The sequence below is a fragment of the Perna viridis genome, chromosome 4 (genome assembly GCF_037379345.1).
Source record: "Perna viridis isolate PV_CMFRI_1.1 ecotype Kerala chromosome 4, ASM3737934v1, whole genome shotgun sequence".
Classification (NCBI taxonomy): domain Eukaryota; kingdom Metazoa; phylum Mollusca; class Bivalvia; order Mytilida; family Mytilidae; genus Perna; species Perna viridis.
Window position 1 is genome coordinate 2,848,414 of NC_142448.1, and position 19,932 is coordinate 2,868,345.

The following is a 19,932-nucleotide window of genomic DNA, read 5'->3' on the forward strand; positions in this document are numbered from 1 at the left end:
TGCATTAAGTTACTAACATTTTAACGTTTAGATGCTGAGCTTGGTGATACTACTGAAGGAAAGGTTGTGGATACAGATGTTGAGGAGCAGTTCTCTCCCCTTCCCCAACCTGATTCTGATCACCCTACTTTTTCTTTCTCTGAGTCTCCTGTTGACAATGTTTCCCCAACCTTTATAGAGGAGCGTGTCTCCCCTGTTCAGGACACTCTAGGTGTGGTTGGTAATATCTCTGTAGGTGTTTCTCCATCAGATTTTATCATGGAAGAAGATGAATCTGAGGAGGGAGAGCAAGATGACCACCATTTCAAAGTCATTGAGAAGTCTCAGGAAGACGGTTCTATCGAAGATTATCAAGTGTGCAAAACTGATTCTGTAACAAAATTAAATGAAATTAAATCTGCAGAAATATGCCGTGCCAAAGAAATTAAACAAGACATTCATTTTTCTGATTCATTTGATGAACCTGTGTCAGAAGAACGTAGAGAAAAACTTGGTGATATGGCATTTGAAAACTATGCTTTCAGTGAGGAAGATTCAGAAATGGAGGAAATATCAAAACAGCAGCCTCATTCAGCAGGCAGGGAAATATCACCTGAAGATCTCAAGGAATCTTTCACTGAATTTAGCTTTGATGAGAATCAAATGCAGGACCTTAAAACTGATCTCAGACAAACAGGTCAGCAAGGATTGTATGAGGCTAAGTTATTACAAAATCAATGTTTGCCAATTGAGGAAGAGATGCTGGATGAAGCTGCTGGAGGTTATGATATCCCTCAACAACAACCATGGGAGGCTGAACATCAGTTTAAACGTCAATTTTCTGATCCTTATGAAGATAAAGCATCAACATTTACACATATGGCAACTGCTCAGTCATTAGACATGGGAAGTTTTTACCATCATGAACAAATCCTTCAATCCAATATATTAAAATCTGATAGGAAAGAATCAATAGATGAACCATTGCCACAGTCTTGGTTAAATGAACCACATGACCTTATTTCAGAAACCCATGAACAGACTGTTATTACCAGTATTCTAGAGAGCAGAAAATATGAATTGGAGATGCTACAAAGAGAAGAAGCAGAAACTGAAGTAGAATCTGCTGAGGTAGCTGTACAATTCCCAGAATCCTTTGTGCTGAAGACTGTTGTTGTTCCTGTGAGAACTCAAGTGACAACTGCTGGTGGGACTGAGGCTTCTAGAGAGGAGTTTTCAGGGGAAGATTTGTTTGCACGTGATAATGTCACAACTGATCCCTCTATCACTCCTGTAAAAGAGAGTGTTCCATTAGATACTGAAGTTGTTAGTAAAATATCAAGGATAGCTCAGGAAGAATTGCTACAAGAAGGGGCAGATGAACAAGATCGTTCTATATCTCCTTCTGTAGACAGTGAAGAAATACCAGAGGAAGCTACAGAACGACCATCAAGTTTTCCTACAGGGAAATTCCCCATGGGATTGACTCACTTTGGAAAAAATCTAGCGGACAATGAAGTGTATGAGTCTTCAGAGACTGGTGGAGACACAACAGAGGAGAAGTTATCTCCCATCGAGGAAACACCTACTGATGAATTCCTTGAGGAACAAGAAGAAACTCAAGTTCCTGTTACAGCAACAGAAAAGAGGGTTACATTTCAAACAGATACTCAACATTTGACATCTCTCTCTAGTGAAGAATTAATCAAAACATCAACTTCATCATCAGAAATGGAGCCCACATTACTAGCTGCTTCTTATGACTTGGAATCAGGACATGTTTCTAGAGTAGTTACAACATATGATATATCTCCAGACTCAGTGGAGAAACAGTTTCCCGCTGTACCAGCAATGACTAAGGCCATTTTATCTAGTCCCGAAGATGATGTCTTTGAGGAGGATTCCCAAGGGGATGTTGCCAGTCCTAACCTCTTGGTTGTGAGCACTCCTAGGAAACAACAGCCTTTACAAGTATCAAGTTCTACTGAGTCTTCTATTCCATCACCTCCTGCCCCTACACCTAAAGACAATACAATGGACCAACATGAGACAGAACCTGACCTTGAGGGAGCTGCCATTAAGCTTCAGGAAGAAATAACAGAAATGGAAACAGTCAAATTAAAATGTGATATACAGGAAACTGCCATTAAATTCAAGGAGGAAGTGACCGGTCATGAAACTGTCTCACTTGAATCAGATGAAGAAGACAAGACTTCATCATTTGAACTTGTTTCTCCAACAGATGTAGATGGTTATAAGGAGTTCATTGAAGAATATGAGAAAACTCAAATGCTGAAATCTATTGAATCGGTGACAACAAGCAGCTTTACAAGTGGCGGTGAAATGGATAAGTCAGGACAATCTTTAGAAATAGTAACTCCTCTAGACACACCTGAGCAGTTACCAGCACAGGCATATGATAAGAGTGAATCTTCATTTGAACATTCTTCCCCAGTCAGCAGTGAAGCTAGTGAGAAAGGATCTCCTTTTGAGATTCCTAATATTTCAGAATTTTCTTCTGTTCTACCTGATGTGATAGAGGTTTCTGCTGTTACCAGTGATGAACAATCTGAACCTCAAATTGAGGAGACACCATTACCAAATGGCCCAACAGAAGTAGATTATAGCCCCACTATAGATTTGGATTACAGTTATGGCGGTGAGGCCTCAGCTCCTCAGACACATGAAGTAGAACTGATTCAGTCAATATCACCACAACCAATTGAGACAGTTACTGTCCAGGCTCCAACAGATGCTGCACAGAATATCATGTTTGAATCGAACACTGAAGGGATTATGGAGTCACTACAATCAACAGGTGGACAAGATCGTCTATTGATGTCTGATCAAACTCTTTATGGATATGACATGCCATCTGAAGAAAGTGGACTACATTCTTTATCAACGTCCTTGTTGGAGAGTTCAGTAAAACACGAATCTGAGGCAGAAATTGATTTGTCTACATCTTTACTAGAGAGCTCAGTAAAACATGAAACTGAAGCTGATGTTGATTCTGGTGCTTTGACATCTCAAGGTGATGAAGAAGTTTCAGATCAAAGTGAAATTAAGGAACTTACAATTAAAACTGAGGAAACTACTCAACGAGAGCTAATTTTTAATGAGCAAACAATGACACAAAAAGAAAAACAGGAATCATATGCTAAAAGTCCTGGAGAAATTTACCCTGGCAAGCGCTCTTTACAGCTTTCTGATGATGAACAACAAAAAAGTCTAGAGAAAGAGGTTGAAATGGAGATACTTGTTAGATCGTCAGAAGATATAGAAGATTTATTAGATGAAAAGGAACCTGAATTGGATGAGGAAATTGCGGAGATATCAAAACAGATTGAGGACCAACAAGAGCAAGAGGTTTCTACCTGTAGAACCGATGAACTAGGTGCTACATGTTTGATGGATGAGTTAGACACTAGGTCTATGGATGATGGTCAGCGACCAGTGTCTAGTGAATCATATTTCTCTCAGCTGGATTTCCAGGAAGACCAGCAAGAATTGTTTGATCTGAGAGTTGACTCTGCCGACCTTGAGAGACCTATTACTCCAACTCCTATGGATATGAAACAACACAGATATGATGATGGAGAAGACCAAGGGCAAGAGGATATTGAGGAGGCAGCTGAAGAACTAGTAGACTCTGTAATATATGAAGCTTGTAATAGAGTTCAAAGGGATGAGAATTCAAACTGTAGCAATGTAACTGATGAAAATGACAAAGCTGCTGAACCAAATGAAGCCCTGCAACTTGAGTCTGCTATGTTATTAGATGAATTTTTAAAAGGAGACCCAACAAAAGAAACTGTTGATCAGGTATCTGATTTACCACAAACTGCTGTCAAAACAAGTCCTACAGGTGCCAAACTTATACGTCAGCCATCAGAGGATATTCCTGAAATCACTATTACTCAACATCTTCATGAGGAACTTGATTCGGATGAGGAGGCAAAATATATTGCAACATACCAAGTCGATAATGAAAAGGAAAAGAATGATAACCAGGAACAAGAGGATTTAATATCTGCAAGCCAGTCTCACCAGATTATGTCTCAGATACATGGTCCAGGCATAACACCTACCTGTATTCCAGAGGAGGATGAGGAGGTAGAGGATGAAATACTACCTCAAACAGCTCAGCATACTACAGTAAGGAGATATGACCTCACTGACTATGGACCAACATGCATCCCTGAAGAAGAGGACATTGAAGATGAAATCACAACTGAAACAGTATCTAAGTCATCGGCAACTAGACCTCTACAAATGTTTGTGTGTCCAGGAGCTGATACAACAGATTCAACAAACACAAGCTCTGTGATTAGTCAATCTACTTCTAGTACTTCAAAAATCACTCATTCTTCGGCATCTACCTCAAAAACCAAACAGTCCACAATGACTGAAGTTACTATTTCTAAATCAAGTACAACAAGTTCATCTTATAGATACTCAGAAACTACACAATCAACACACATAGAAGCAACACAGTCATCTATTCTATCACATGATCTTGTTGCCTTGGAGATAGATATTAACAAAGGTGATCAAGGTCAAAAGGAAAGTGACACTGAATCTCTTGAGGAATATGAAGAAGATGAAAAACCAGAAACTGAAACAAAATCTGAAGAATATAAATCAGCAGCTGAGATGAAGTCTGAAGAATCTAGTCCTGAAACCGATCATTTTTTTGAGTCATCCTCTGGTCCTGATACACTCATTGAGGCAGCACCTATTCAAAGTGAATCCCTGTCTGAAGCGACTGAATCACCATCAGAGGAACTACCTGGTAGTGCAGAAACACCAACTGAGCAGGAATATAAAAGTATTGTCCCTGAAGAACCGCACACTGATCCCCATGACATGGGATTTGTAGATGATGCAGGTGACTCATCAAGTATTGATAGTTTTACAACAGTCGTAGCTGCTGATGAACAGGAAGATGATGATGAAAACGTAGATAGTCGATTAGATGATTTTAGTTCAATGACATCATCTATACACTCAGACTTACCTGAAGATGATTCCCATGAGGCTTCAGGGCCTATTATTGACTGGGGACAACAGCCTATGTTTGATTTAGACACAAAGGTCTTTCCTTCTGAGGAGAAACCGATCGCTGCTACCACCTTGGTCCCAGTTACAGTCAAACATGAAAAGATTACAGAGGAAGTAAAACTTCCCAGGAAACAGGAATCTGATAATAAACATTTACCTAAAACAGAAAATGAATTACTGAGACAAAAACTTTTAGAGTTAGAAATCAAACACGACAACTTCATTGACGAAAAGGATGATGAGGACTTTGGAGAAGGACCTTTGATAGAATGGGGACCAAGAGAGGAGGAGGGTAGTGAATCTTCCTTCGAGAGTGACAGGTATGAGTACATTGACAAAACAGCATTATCCATCATTACTGAGATTTCTGATGAGGATAAATTTGAAATGATAGATAAAGAAGACATGATGTCAGAGTCATTGTCAGATCGTCATTACAGCTCTCCTGATTACCCACCTCACAGTCCAGGCATGTTCAAAGGCAAAAGTGGTGAGAAAGATGATATTTCTGTTACCTCTTCACTGCTTGAGTTTGAAAGATTGGAGAGGGAAATTGAACAAGGAGGGTCCAGAGGTTCAATAGAGACTGACAAAGATAGTCAAAAGGGTTCAGGTGATGATAGACACAGAGATGACATTTCTGTTACATCCTCGCTGGCAGAATTTGAACGACTGGAAAGGGAGCTTGCCCAGTCAAGTTCAACTAGTTCTGTGGAAAAGATTCCATCATCTGACAGTAAAAGTAGTGATATTGAAGGTTCAAGAGGGTCATTGGCTGATTTTGAGAAAATTGGAACTCCGGAAGAGAGAAGAAGCTCTGTTGAAAGTTATAAACAAAGAAGTGAAACTTCATCCATGGCTTCTTTAGCAGAATTTGAGAAACTTGAGCAAGAACTACAAATAGCTGAAGAGCTGGAAGCAGAGGCTCATAAAATGGTCAAATTACTTGAAACTGGTACTTTATTCTCTGAACAAAACTTTAGTAGTCAGAAATACATTTCAGAGGAACGAACAGTTTCGAAAGAAAGAGAAGTAGATAATGATTCCATAGATGGTGATGGGAAAGATGAGTTTGAAGATTCCCTTGGGGAAAAGAAATCCTCCATGAAAGAGAAGAGTCAGGAGGAAGATGCTGACTCTCTTGATGGATCAGACATAACTTCAATGACCTCCAGTGTTGTGATGGTTGGAGGAGATTTAATGTCAACCTCAAACATATCACAAGCTTCACAGACATCACAGAAATCTTCAAAAGGGTCATCAAAAGAATCTGATTCACTTCATGATGATTCTCTAATGAAAATGTCTACTGATTCACTAGGGGAACAATTTGGTCTTAAGCCACCGAAAGATAAAGATAAATGTGACAATGACTCACTTTTGGACCAGGAAGGTATTATGGAAAGATCAACTGATTCTCTGGAAAATGAACAAAAGATTGAAACTGACTCACTCCAAGGACAGGAAGATGTCATGCAAACATCAGGGGATTCCCTAGAGGAGCACTTGATAAGTTCTGACAAACATGAAAGTGTAATGGAGTCCTCTTTTTATAGTGTGACCAGTTCTAATTTCTCAAGGTCATCAGCAGAAACTATGAGGTCGGTAGGTTCAAGGAGTGATTCCAGTACAGATATCATGCAGGTGTCAAAAGAATCTATGGAACAAAAAAAGAAAAGTAAAAAAGATTGGTTGATAGACAATTACCATAGTTACAAAACAACAGGGATTGGAAGTCCTTTCATTGATTACCAAGGCAACGTGGAACCAGAGCTGACAAGTTTCCATATTGATGATAATTATGCTTTCTCTCAACAATCAGACTATAGTGAGAATGTCCCAATCAAACCAAAGCCATTTTCTTGGGGTCCTTATGAGGAAACTAAAAGAATTTACACTATGGCTGAATGGGAGGCCATGAAAGAGGAAAAGAGACGTGCATCAGTAAGCATGACCTCAGTAACAACAACAGAAGCCAAAAATTCTGATGTCATTGAAGAGAAACGACGTGCATCAGTATCCACTACATTACATGAGCCTGATGAAGAAGACACAGCTTCTGATACCAAAGATAAAAGTGCTACTGTGATAACATGTTCAACAGTGTCCCAGTCCTCTACTGTTTCTCACACCTCTTATTCCTCAACAAAGTCAACTAACATAACTACTAACAAAGGTATATACTCTGCTGTTGTGTTGTTGGTTGGTCCAGGTTCCTTCTCTTTAAGGTTGACCTATTTCTTTCTGGTTTTGAATCCATTCCTCAGTACTTGTTGGTTTGTTTCCACAGGTCTTCTTTGTCTTGTATGTTAGCAAGCTAAATGACATGTTATAGTGGAGTTTAGAGCAAAACCAGGGTTGGAATCTTCAATTTATCTCTAGGTCTTCTGCTTCCAAATATTAGTATGTTCATTTCTTTTTGCTATAAAGTGTCAGCTGTTTCAACCAATACCAATAAGTTAATGGAACTTTGGACCAATCATATTAATGTTTGTGAGGCTTTGTATGTTAATCATTTTTATCTTGTGATTATAGCTTTCAGTGTCCTATTTTATGCTTTTGTCAATTGTTTTATACATTTACTTTACCATTATTTTAAAGCAACTTTTTGCAAAATCTACAATGAAGCATTCTCTGTGGGTGTTTTTCATTTACATTAGGGAAATCTATGATTGAAAACAAATTATGTACTGTCTACTCTATGTATGATAGTATTTCAGAAGGACACTGGTAGTATGTATTGTGTCCCATCTTTTGCTGTTGTCAAAGGAAGTTTATATGAACTGGTATATTGATATCTTGGTGGTTATGAGTTATTCTTATCCTTAAGTTAGTATTGATTAAGTAAGAAGCACTAATAAGTGCAGTTAAAGTGAATTAGAACCAGTTTTGATAATTGCTAAGATTCAAGACTATATTTTTTCTCCTCACTTTTTGTGTTGTCATGTATTTTGTTGTGCCTTATATATAGTTCAGTTTGTTGTAAACTTTAAAAGGAAGATTGCTTGTGAATGAAAAAAAAAGGGAAACTGTTGGTGGCTTTTTTTTTAGATTTTTCTAAAAATATGTTTAAAATTGTTTTCTCTATATTTAGCATCATTATAGGCAGTCTTTCCTGTGAAAAGTTGTATTCATGTTTGTTATATATTGTTTTGTCTTAATTTTTGTTGTTGAGAAACTAATTACGTTTTTATATTGTAGTATACCATGTATGCAATGATACATAAGTACTATGATGTGTATTTTTACATATGCACCAAGATGTGTACCAATCAGTACATATATAGCATGTGTATTGATACATATGCACCAAGATGTGTACTAATCAGTGCATATGTACCATGTGTATTGATATATATGCACCCAGATGTGTAACAATCAGTGCATGTATAGGATGGATGATGATACATATGCACCTAAATGTGTGTCAATCAGTGCATATATACCATGTGTGTTGATACATATGCACATAGATGTGTGCCAATCAGTGCATATATACCATGTGTATTGATACATATTCACCTAGACGTGTGCCAATCAGTGCATACACAGGCAAATATTTTTCACATGAAATCCATGTTAATCGAGCTTCACATGAAATTCATGTGAAATTCACATGAAATTAACATGATTTTCATGAGAAATTCACCAAACAAGAATTTCATGTGAACATTTCATGTGAATTTCACGTGAAGGCTCCTTTCACCTGAATTTCAGGTGAACTCTGTCACTTAGTTTATATGCTCAATTCAGGTGAAAATCATGTGAAATTCGTGTGAAAATCATGTGAAATAATTTTGCCTGTGTATTTATCATGTGTATTGATACATATGCACCTAGATGTGTGCCAATCAGTGGATTGTACCATGATGGGTATCAGTACATATTTACCGGGTGTGTATTAGTACATATGCACTGGCTGTGTATTAATACATATTCACTCTGGTATGTATCAGTACAAATGTACCATAATGGGTGTGTGCTACTTGTTTTTATTTTTAAGGGATATAATGATTTCATATTAAAATCAATTAAAGTTTTCAATACTTATTCTCTTTACAATATTTCAAGATATTAGAATGACTTTGTCATTGGTTTCTTACTTTTCCAAGTGTATTGAAATGGGTTTATTTATGTAATAATACTGAATGTGTTTTTAGTCTGTATTTGTTATATTAATGAATGTTTCAGATTTTGAAGTCATAGAAAAGAAAGAACCTACAGTTCCTTTACAAGGTGAATTACCTGTTGTGAACTTGTATCTTTCTCATGCTTTGTTTATTATTTCAAATTTTATCATTAATTTGATGTTCAGTAAGTTCACACACGTATATGTAATTGAAAAAATGGCCATGTAATCAAAAAGCAGAGAAAATAATATCAAAATAATCAAAAGTATTTTCATATGAAAAAGGTGTTTTTAGTGAATGAGTTATATTATAAGAACATTGTACTAAGTTAATCAGTTTATTAGTCATTTTAGTTTAGTTTAAGTTTACTACTTTTCCTTTTTGTACTTAGTTTATATATTTTATTTAATTGAAGTATCATCTTAGTAGAATCACGTAAGATGAAAATGTCATATTTTCAATTTATTGCTTGATTTAATAGATAATAGAAAAAATAACAAACTTTTGAACTAAGGGAAGGTTCAGTGTACACCAGTGTACATTGGTTATATTATATGTTATAGATGATTTGGAAGTGTTTATTTATATTTGTTTGTTTTTGTACAATAATTTATTTGCTAGTTTGTTATTATTTTTGGCTTATTGTATAAACAGTGAGAACACATTCTATAGATGATGATGATGATACAGCTGAATATGATATTATGGAACACCATGAATTATCACAAGGAATCCCAGCTCATATGGGTATGCCTCCTCATCCAAACATACTGTTGTACTAGATTTAGCTATCAGTGATATTGTTGTGTTCCAGTGTTTAGAAGGGTTTTTTTTCTAGATAAGCAACAGTGGTCACCCTATTTTTTATGAATGTAACAGGTATGAGAAAATTTATGATAATAACAATTAGTTCTTCTGGAGCTAAAGCAAGTTTCTTTTGTAGCACTCATAATTCTGTGATATAAATCATTTTGGTAACTTATCATGCTTTATGAATTTACATTTTGTTAAATAGTTTTATGATAGAACACCATACAAAATGTACTTATGTCAGATTGAATATCCTTGTTGTAGGCCAACAGAAAGGACCAGAAGACATGAAGGACCAAGGTCTGGTCATTGTGTAATATCTGATGTTGTCATATGTTGTTGGTGTTTATGGTATATTCAGATGCTCTTTTGATATTTTTATAACCTTCCTATTATATTGATTGATTATTTATATCTCAAGTGAGTTGTTCTTTACTAGCCAGCAGGCTAAATAACTGAAAGTTTTAATTGATATTTATTTAGAAATTTTGGTTTATGTTTACACATTTGAATATTTTTTAATTCTTTTTTTAATATTTCAAAAGAAAACATTTATGAAAGGTGCTGATATGCTAGAAGTGCATGTTTCTGTAGCTTGTGATATATATTATAAAATGAGTTGTCTCCTCTTAGCACAGCTACAATTTTTAATGATACTAAATGGTACAGTTCTATTACCACATTTTGTAATAAAATAATGATGGTTTCAGCTATGTTAAATTTTGATTTTGACATCATTGATACACAATATAGAAGTACAGGATTTTAACCTAACAGTAGTGTTACATTGCTTTTCCGTATGAATATTGTTCTAAGTGTGTATTTGTTGCTAATGTTTTCTGATAATTGCATTCAATTATCAATTTCTTACATGATATGATAAATACCTTAAGAAATAATTTGAATGGGATACCAATTTATTATACCAAAAATTACTCCAGCAATGCTAGAGGTTGTCTTGCAAGCTATTTTCTAACTTGGGGTATGGAGGAATGGAATTCCAACCTCTTATGTTGAAAGAGTAACCAAAAATGCCTTCATTTAATTGGTATAGTAATTTTATATGACTTTCTCTATACAATCTGTTCACAGGTAGAGATATTCCTGCTCAGTATGACAATGAAAGAAGAAAAAGGTTTCACAGTTTGTGAAAATTGTATTTCTCGTTATCCAAAACCATTAAAAATGAAATAAATTTCCTTGGCCTGTTTATTATATAGTTGAAATTAAATAATTCAAGATGATGTCAAGCCATCTATAATTCTTGCTCATTGGTAAACCTTTCATACCTTGTTTTGTACGATGTATGTAGAAATGTAGAACAAATAGGTACTGTTTGATTTTAGTGTGAATTGGTTGACAGTTGCTTACTTGATGGGGTTTTAATCACAAGCACCCATACTAACGAATTGTGTGAATTATGCTGATCAATGATACATGGCCATCTAGGCTGTAGTGTTAAAGTTACCAATTTTAACTTATAAATGTCATATTTCATGGGCCACTGAAATAGCTATACTGGGTCAAAGTAGTATGACAGTCTTACCGCAGTTATTCCCCCTGAAATTTGAGAAAATGACCATGATTTGGTTTGTATTTTGAAAACCATGATAGACAAATAGACACTTTCAATTGCTGAAATTATCCTTATTATAAGACATATGAAAATCACCATCAGCTCAATGTAAAAATTTTGGGTTATTGTAATAATCCTTATAAAAAAAGTGTATCTCCACAACTTTATATTAACTATGTTAGGGGATTATTTTCCATAATAGATCCAATTTAGCTATGATTTGGATTTATGTTTTTTTTTTCTAACAGCCTGTGGGTGTCTCTTATTGTATTTACAAGTGATTATATGTAGTAAGGAGTGAATCAAACTCTCTACATGTAACTTTGATTCTATTTATAGATGATGATCAACCTGAAGGAGCAGAAGGTGGTGATGTGAAAACAGCCAGGTAGGTTGATTGTAAGAACAGGGCAGATGTTTTGTTTAAACTATGTGGTATGTTAGCATCATAGCCAAAAGTAACAAAACTTTTGAAGCTTCCAATTAAAAAAAAATGTGTTGGTTTCAAGTGAAAGTTGATACATGATAGCTACATTTCATATTTCATTAGAATATATCTGTCTCCATTTACATAGGCTGCTTTTCTATTCACGTATGGCTATGTCTTTTCCTTGTATAAATTAAATAAGTTTTCATTTAGGTTCTAAAAGAGTAGAACCAAATTTAACATGAGTGACAAAAGTGTAAACCAAAAAGAAATCCCTAACAAAGATTAACATGAGCAACCAAAATGAAATCTCTAAAGAAAGCCACAAATAGTCAATATATTGTGTTGTAGAAAGTTTCAATAATAAACAAAATGTTATTTTTATTTCAACGTTCCCATAATTCTCTTTTGTCAGGATGGTAATGTCAAAACAAATCCACACAACAACTGTACTCAAAGATGGCAAGGAACACACAACAATACACACAGAGACCAATGTTCATGAGGATGATGCTCCGGATGACCTACGCGACAGCATGCAAGGCATTATTGATCAGTTCATGGAGCAGCCAGTTGAGCATGAGAAACCTCCTTCCTACGAAACTGAAATCTAAATAGAACAAACTTATTACAAGAATCTGATTCACTCGACATTTGTATTTAACACTTGCTTATTATATATTATTATGTGTATCAGTTTCATGTCATTGAGACAACTGAGGTCATAGGTCAAAGGGCATATTTGTTATGTTTCTTGTGTTTTTCTGCTAATGTGATTGTATGTTCTTCATGCTAACAATGTTAAGATCTGATATATAGTTGTTAAATATTCTGAGGGTGTAAAGTTCTCCAAACAGCACTTAAAATGGTGCTTAGGATTTTCTTTCAAATCAGATTTTTAGGTATTAAGAAAAGGGGAAATAGATGGCCAGTCAAACTGTTGTCTACGATGGCCACTTAGTTGCTGATGGATAATTTACACCCTCAGATTTCGCTTGTTTTTCTTGCGCATAGCATAATTTAAGAAAGATATAATTAGAAATATCCGTTTATGTTAATCATGTATTTTTTCAATTGCCTTGAGATTTTTATTAAATTTTTATTTTATAGCTTGACAATATTAAGTTATCAATAAGAATAGGTCTTTCCAGTTAAGCCTGATAAAATTTGACCAATCATACAGCTTCATTTGATTTTCATCTTGCCACCGTAGTTATTATGTAGCATAGCAGTTGTCTCTGATGTAATATTTTAGTTAATTAGGTGTAGAGTATTCCTTCTTTTTCGAAGATCAGACTTAATTATATTCAATGAAGGACTTGACAGAATTTTTAAATACTAACGTAATAGTGCATTGTTAGAACTGCTTTTTTGTACTTGTTCATCATTTTTCATAAAATCAAAATGAAACAACCCCTTCCATCATCTGTTGTAAGATCAATTGTGATTGGTGAATTATTGTTTCATTAAATAGCTTAACTAGTGTCATTGTGCATTTTTATATGCCTTAAAATTCAAGACCAGTGCTCTAGATCCTCTAGCTAAGAACAAAAATTATACTTCATAAAGTATATGTGACCTTGACCTTGACCTTACTGACCCCCCAATCTAAAGGTGGTCTCCATATCCCTAAATCCCTAACTTGAGTAAGTTTCATTGATATTCATCAATGCTTTCAGATGCTATGCATCTAAAACTTTTTTCTAGTTCTATTTTATACAGTATTTTGACCTTAAACTTAGTCTTACTGACACCAAAATCATAGTGGGTGTGTACCTTATCTCTACAAACTTCAACTGTATGAACTCGATTGAAATCCATGAAAATACACTTAGGTCACAGGGTGGACAAAAATAACATTACTGTTTTTTTTTTTTTCAATAGACCAGATTGATCACTAAAAATACAAGAGTTAGTAAATGAGTTACTCATATTTCATTGCTTCTTGACAATTAACTAAAATATTGTAAAAGGCAAATACAAAGAGTTATTGTCCTGACATCATGAAAATGCTTGTTTCTGACCCTTTTTAGCCCTTAATTCCTGAATTCAAGTCACAACTCCCAAAATCAATCCCAATCTTCCTTTCATTGTAAGCATTTTGTGGTATAATTTTATAAACATCTATAAACTTGCATTTAAGTTATTGTCTAGACATGAAATGTCTAAAGAAGATGAAGTTACACCACAACAGTGTGGGTAGTCCAAACACCAGATATTGTCTGAATCAAAATCCAAAGTAACTATTGTTCTACATATAACATGCCACAGGTCAAAAGACAGAGTGTTAAACCACGGCAACTAACAGAAAAACATTTATATTTTACAATAGTTTATTGAGCACCTTGTGGTTCCTGAGATTGCATGTTAAAACATTTGGCACTTTTAAGTAGCTGTCTTTGTAAGAATCATGCAAAATCTGAAAAATGTGATACACCCCAAAAAAGGCTACATATTTTTATTTTTGTAATTAAATTGTTTTATGGGTCTATACTATGAAATGTGTACTTATTCATTCAAATCTGCCTGCTCTTAGGAGATAATCAACATTGAAAATCCAGTAGATTCTATTGTATTTGAGTGTCATTAACAGAGTTATCTCCCTTAATTTTGAATTCTACAGTGCAATCTATACAATTTTCATCTCCTATGAGCACGGGTTATACAAAAAAACAAATGTTAATTTCTGTTTACTAAAGCATTTTAAACAAAATATGAAAAATAAAAATATGTAGGCTTTCCAAGCATGAATCACATTTTGCATGACTCTTAGCTGGAGTGGTACTTAAAATGTCAATGAGTTAAAAAAAAATCAAATGCTCTATAAGCACTAACACCAAAAATAAATTAACTACACAGTATGTATTATGTACATTTATATACAGCAAAAATAACTGACAATATGACAAAGCAATGTAAATTAAAATTAACTTTTTTGGTTATCTTCTCTTGATGGAAACAATGTATTACAAAATGTAAAACCCATACCAAGATTGAGTATTGAAGTGAGGTTCACTATAATAACAATACACATAGTCCCTGATACATGCATATAATTAAAGACTCATTCAACATAGTCCCTGATAATGTATATAATGAAAGACTCATTCAAAATAGTCCCTGATACATGTATATAATTAAAGACTCATTCAACATACTGTGGAAGTACTATTGTTCGTGGGGTACCAATTTTCGTGGTTTTCATGGGAAGGTCAATCCACGAAATTTGGTTCCAATCAAATAGGATATTTCCATTGATGTGTATACTGAAAACCTCCAACAACGAATTCAAGAATCCACGAACTTGTGTTTCTTCCCTTATCCACGGAAATTGGTTTCCACGAATTTAAGTACTTTCACAGTAGTCCCTGATACATGTATATATAATTAAAGACTAAGATATTATAAAAAACAAGCAAACAAATTATTTTGTTCCTTAAACCAGTCATGTTATGAAAAATGAAATGATACTTTTAGATTTGAATTTATATGAGAAAGGCTCTCATTGGCCTATAATATGACTGAATATTAACCATTAAGTGTTGAAAGAGTTAAGTGTTAATTTGGAGACTTGAATCCATCACAAATGGGAAAACATCAAATTCTTGCATTAGAAGGACAAAAAAATTGCTTAAGATATTCTGTCAATTTTGTACTTTTTGGCCACTTTCTGGTCATATTTTGGACATGGAATGGTGTCCACAACCCAAGAAACAACTTCATACTAAGTGAATACATTTAATATTACATAGTTTATTATATGTTAAAATGTATAATTTGTTTATTGGGTGTGGACAGAGTTTTCTGGATGTGAATTTGGAAAAAAAACAACAAAATTTACAATTCTCAGTTTTTGTTTAATGGCATATAATTATGGAACCATTGTGGCGTCATTACTATGAACTAATGCCTTATATCTCCACATTTTACAAACAATATGTATGTAATTACAAATAAGTTGATATTTCAGGCAATATTAATAGCCTAATACTCCTACACCTCTATGGAGGGTGACCCATGTAAAAATATATAAAAAACAAAACAAAAAAGATGGACATGTAATGTTTCAACACGGCACTCAATATTGACATGATCAAATAGAGTTATTTCCCTTTACACCATTTCAAGTCTTACTTAATTCCAAGTTGCTTGTATTTCAATAACCTAAAATCTACTCAAATGAAAATAACACAGGCCCAAAAAAAAGTGTCTTGCATAATAAACCAGATTAATTATACAAATCTATTTACATTTAACTAAAAAAAATTAAAGACATACGAATCAACCCTGATAAAATTAATCAAGAAATTATCAAGAAGTTTTTAGTAAGTTTATACATGCATGTTTTTTGCCCACACATTATACAACTGCCAAAATTTCTGCAGTCAAAAAAAATTTAAACCTGAATGGTACAGAATATTTCATCACTGGAGGCATTCTCATTTATCTCCCTTGATATTAATATGTACATCACATATACAACCTTCAATATATACAAAATATTTGGCACAGCAAAAAAATGGATTTCTCTGAATTCAACTGTACAATCCAAAGAAGAACCTTAACAAGGGAGACAATTCAATCCAAATGTCAGGAATTAATCTTTATGAATCAGATTCTGCATCATTTCCACTTGTTCTACAAAAGAAATATGAATTCATGTCATGTGGTTTTTTAAATGATAGGTTTTGTGCTACTTATTTTAATTAGAGGTGAAGAAAAAACAGTGCTTGTGGGAAATATACCATAAAATCAGGATTCCTATTACCAAAAATTCGAATGGATAAACATGAGGTCACTTTGATGACTTAGATAATGTTCAATCACAGTATCTCTTTAGTGCCATATGGTAGAAACCATATCAAGCACTGGACATACTGCCATCTCTTGATAAATATTAAAACTGATAATCAATCAATTGTATATTAACCCTAGGTAAACTTGAGTTATCAGTCTTTCATTTCTGTCATGTCAGCTATTACAAGAAATAGATTATAAAGGTTGATGCATCATGTGTATGAAACTTCCCATAAATTACTTAAGTTGTGTGAACAGATTTTAAATATTTATGTTATGAAGTATGTACATGAGAAATACAACAGAAAATACACATTTCATTTTTTTTCTAAATCCAATTAGAAAAAGATCTGATTGGAAAATAGGGGAAATGCTGACAAATCATTACCTCTTAGAATAAAAAGCTTCTCAGCGTGCAGCATATGACCACAGCGGTCAAACCCTGAACAACAGGAACAAGTGTGGACACAATATAAGCATAGGGACTTACAATTCATTATGAACAAAACAACTGGTTTGGACACAATATACATGTAGCACAAAACTTCAAATTCTTTTTAAAATTTTCAAAATAAGACCACAAAATAAAAAGTTTCTTTGGAATGTAGCTACTTTGATCACTTTTAACTAAAAAAACCTTAAAGTAGACAGGGATTTTCATAAGGAATCCAATTTAAAAAAATTCAAAACTGAACCAAAAAATAAAAAAAAAGTATTTTTAGGGGTGTGGCCTATTTGGCCCCTTATAGCTCAAAACTCATAAGTCTGATTGAAAAACACGGACACAAATTTTAATAAGGTATCCAATAAAACAAAATTTTAAAATAGGACCAAAAATGAATAATAGTCAAGTTATTGTCTGGACGTCAGGAAAATGCATGTTTCTAAGTCCCTTTTTGGCCCTTAATTTCTAAAGTTCAAGTCTAATTACCCTCAAAGTCATTTCAATTCTGACCATTGTGGGGACAGAATATTGTGGAACAATATCACACACATTCCTTAGCTTTTACTGGAGTTATATAGTTGAATTCTATGAAATGCTTGTTTTATGCCCCTTTCGAGACCCTAATTCTAAACTGGTTGGAGATATAACCCCTAAAATTGATACCAACTTTCCTTTTTTGTGGTTTGTAACTTACTTATACAATATGATACAGATCAACCCACTAATAATTAAGTTATGGCATGAAAACAAAGTGTCTATGGATGCCAACAACTCAGAAGATGACGACAGTGCCATACCAACATACAACCACATTTTTTTTGTGGTCATGTAAAAAATGAATCAATCCACTGCATGCTAAAAGCTTCCTTTGTATATTATATATTATAATATTCTACCTTGCATTTTTAAACAATTTTTGTAAGGTTTTGAAAACATTCTTTACAAATAAAGCAGTTATGTTCAATTCATTATTCAAATTATTTCAACAAGTGATCATAACATACTTTCTATTTGTTGAAGTCTTCTTTCAGCTTCAGATCGCCGTTCTTTTTCAGCATCCATTTCTTTTTGAAGCTTATCAAAGTTTTCTATTCAAGCAGAGAAAATAAAGATAAAATAATTTTTATAAAACTTATAAAAAATACAAAATTAATATATAATGAAATGAACCCTTGTTATTATACATCTATCTACTTCTTCTGTACAAAATTTATATGAATAGTATTACTTTTGTGATGAAACACTCCCAAAAAGACTATTGACTGTTTAATAGTTTCTTAACTATATGTCCTCCCTGAAACTATTGGACTACAAGCCCAATTATATTTAACAGAATTTTCATTGCTGTTACAGGACTAGGTTTTTAACTCTTCATTCAGAACTCTCAGCATTCATTGCTATTCAAGGTTGAGTCAAGAGATTTCAAATTTTACTTAAATGAAATCATAGCTTCCTGAGATCTACAATGCTGTGCACAATATTTTGAAGTTAAAGTAAAAAGTTCTGCTTTCATGGTGCTTTAATGGATCACTGTGTACCCAATTACCTCAAAAACATTTAATGATATAGTAAATTTGCCAGCATACTTCTTAAACCCCTTGCAAAGAGGAACACTATACAAAAACAATTCATTAAAATCAGATGAATTTTTTTAAAATACAGAAAAACCCTGTCTTCCAAAAAAATTATATTTTTGGTCCCTTTGACTACTTGTTACCCAAAAACAGTGAAAAATATTCCTATACAGATTGCAAAATGCAGGTATGGACTTCTAGATGACACCCAATGAAAAACAATTTTCAAAATTGGACCAGAATTAAAAGTCGATTTTTAGGGGGTGTGGCCCCTTCAAGGCCCTTACAACTCCAAAACCTTAAGACATGTCTGAAATCTGAAATTAGACAAAAAAGCTATGGCCCCATTTTGGACCCCTACAGACCATAAATGCCAAATTCTTTTTTAAACCTTTTAAATATTCTCAACACAATATTTTATAAGAATAAAGAACTCTCAAAACTGAATGAGAAATAAACCTTCTACGTCAATTTGAAAAAATAAACACCTTTTTTACCTTACCCCTTTTGGACCCTTTTTGCAGAACAATAAGGCAGGTGACAAATTTTAATATAGCAAGCTTCCTCTAGTCACAAGTAACAATATATCAAAATTTCATCACACATGGTTCACTAAAACTTAAGTTGTAAAATGGAAACGCAAAAACGAAAACAACAACAACGATAACATTATAACATAATATTACAGAATTTTTTGAGGTTGTACAAAAAGGGTTGTTGGGAATTTCCCTTCCAAAATTTGAAAAACCTACAATAACCCCATATAATAAGTAATAAAATTGTCCTAAAGCTGATGTGTAACTACTAGCTTACACACAGATGAAACTCCATACCAAATTTTAAATCATTCTTTTTAAGGATTATTGAGAATTTTAGCATGAAAATTTGTGAAAGAAATTGTATAGTAAGTCCCCTAAAGAATACACACCTTTATCTTTGTGTAGAATTTGGCTTATACTACTAAGAGCATTTAACTGTATCTCCTGAGCTAGTCTGAAATATCTCATCGCCTCTGTAACAATAAAGAAAAATAGTCTCTTCATTTACTCCGGGTAAATGTCAATTGAAATTATCTGTAATACACATTTTCATAAAAAAAATTTTAAAAAATACCAATACCAACAACTTCT

General features: G+C 33.8%; 2 protein-coding genes across 18 annotated transcripts in view; one reads left to right on the plus strand and one right to left on the minus strand.

Annotated features, from left to right (window-relative positions):
- LOC148618446 (uncharacterized) overlaps positions 1 to 13,474 on the plus strand; it is a 138,883-nt gene extending 125,409 nt beyond the window's left edge. For all 16 annotated transcript variants that reach the window (XM_088577388.1, XM_088577380.1, XM_088577383.1 and 13 more), the window contains 6 exons: positions 32 to 7,219; positions 9,235 to 9,279; positions 9,828 to 9,920; positions 10,248 to 10,283; positions 11,899 to 11,947; positions 12,402 to 13,474. In XM_088577388.1, the coding sequence (XP_088433514.1) occupies positions 32 to 7,219; positions 9,235 to 9,279; positions 9,828 to 9,920; positions 10,248 to 10,283; positions 11,899 to 11,947; positions 12,402 to 12,600 (7,610 nt within the window). In that variant the 3' untranslated portion in view covers positions 12,601 to 13,474. The remainder of the gene's footprint in view (positions 1 to 31; positions 7,220 to 9,234; positions 9,280 to 9,827; positions 9,921 to 10,247; positions 10,284 to 11,898; positions 11,948 to 12,401) is intronic.
- An 827-nt stretch (positions 13,475 to 14,301) lies between these two features.
- LOC148618447 (uncharacterized) overlaps positions 14,302 to 19,932 on the minus strand; it is a 47,148-nt gene continuing 41,517 nt past the window's right edge. For both annotated transcript variants that reach the window (XM_088577398.1, XM_088577397.1), the window contains 3 exons: positions 19,731 to 19,814; positions 18,233 to 18,316; positions 14,302 to 16,624 (listed from right to left, as the gene is read on the minus strand). In XM_088577398.1, the coding sequence (XP_088433524.1) occupies positions 16,584 to 16,624; positions 18,233 to 18,316; positions 19,731 to 19,814 (209 nt within the window). In that variant the 3' untranslated portion in view covers positions 14,302 to 16,583. The remainder of the gene's footprint in view (positions 16,625 to 18,232; positions 18,317 to 19,730; positions 19,815 to 19,932) is intronic.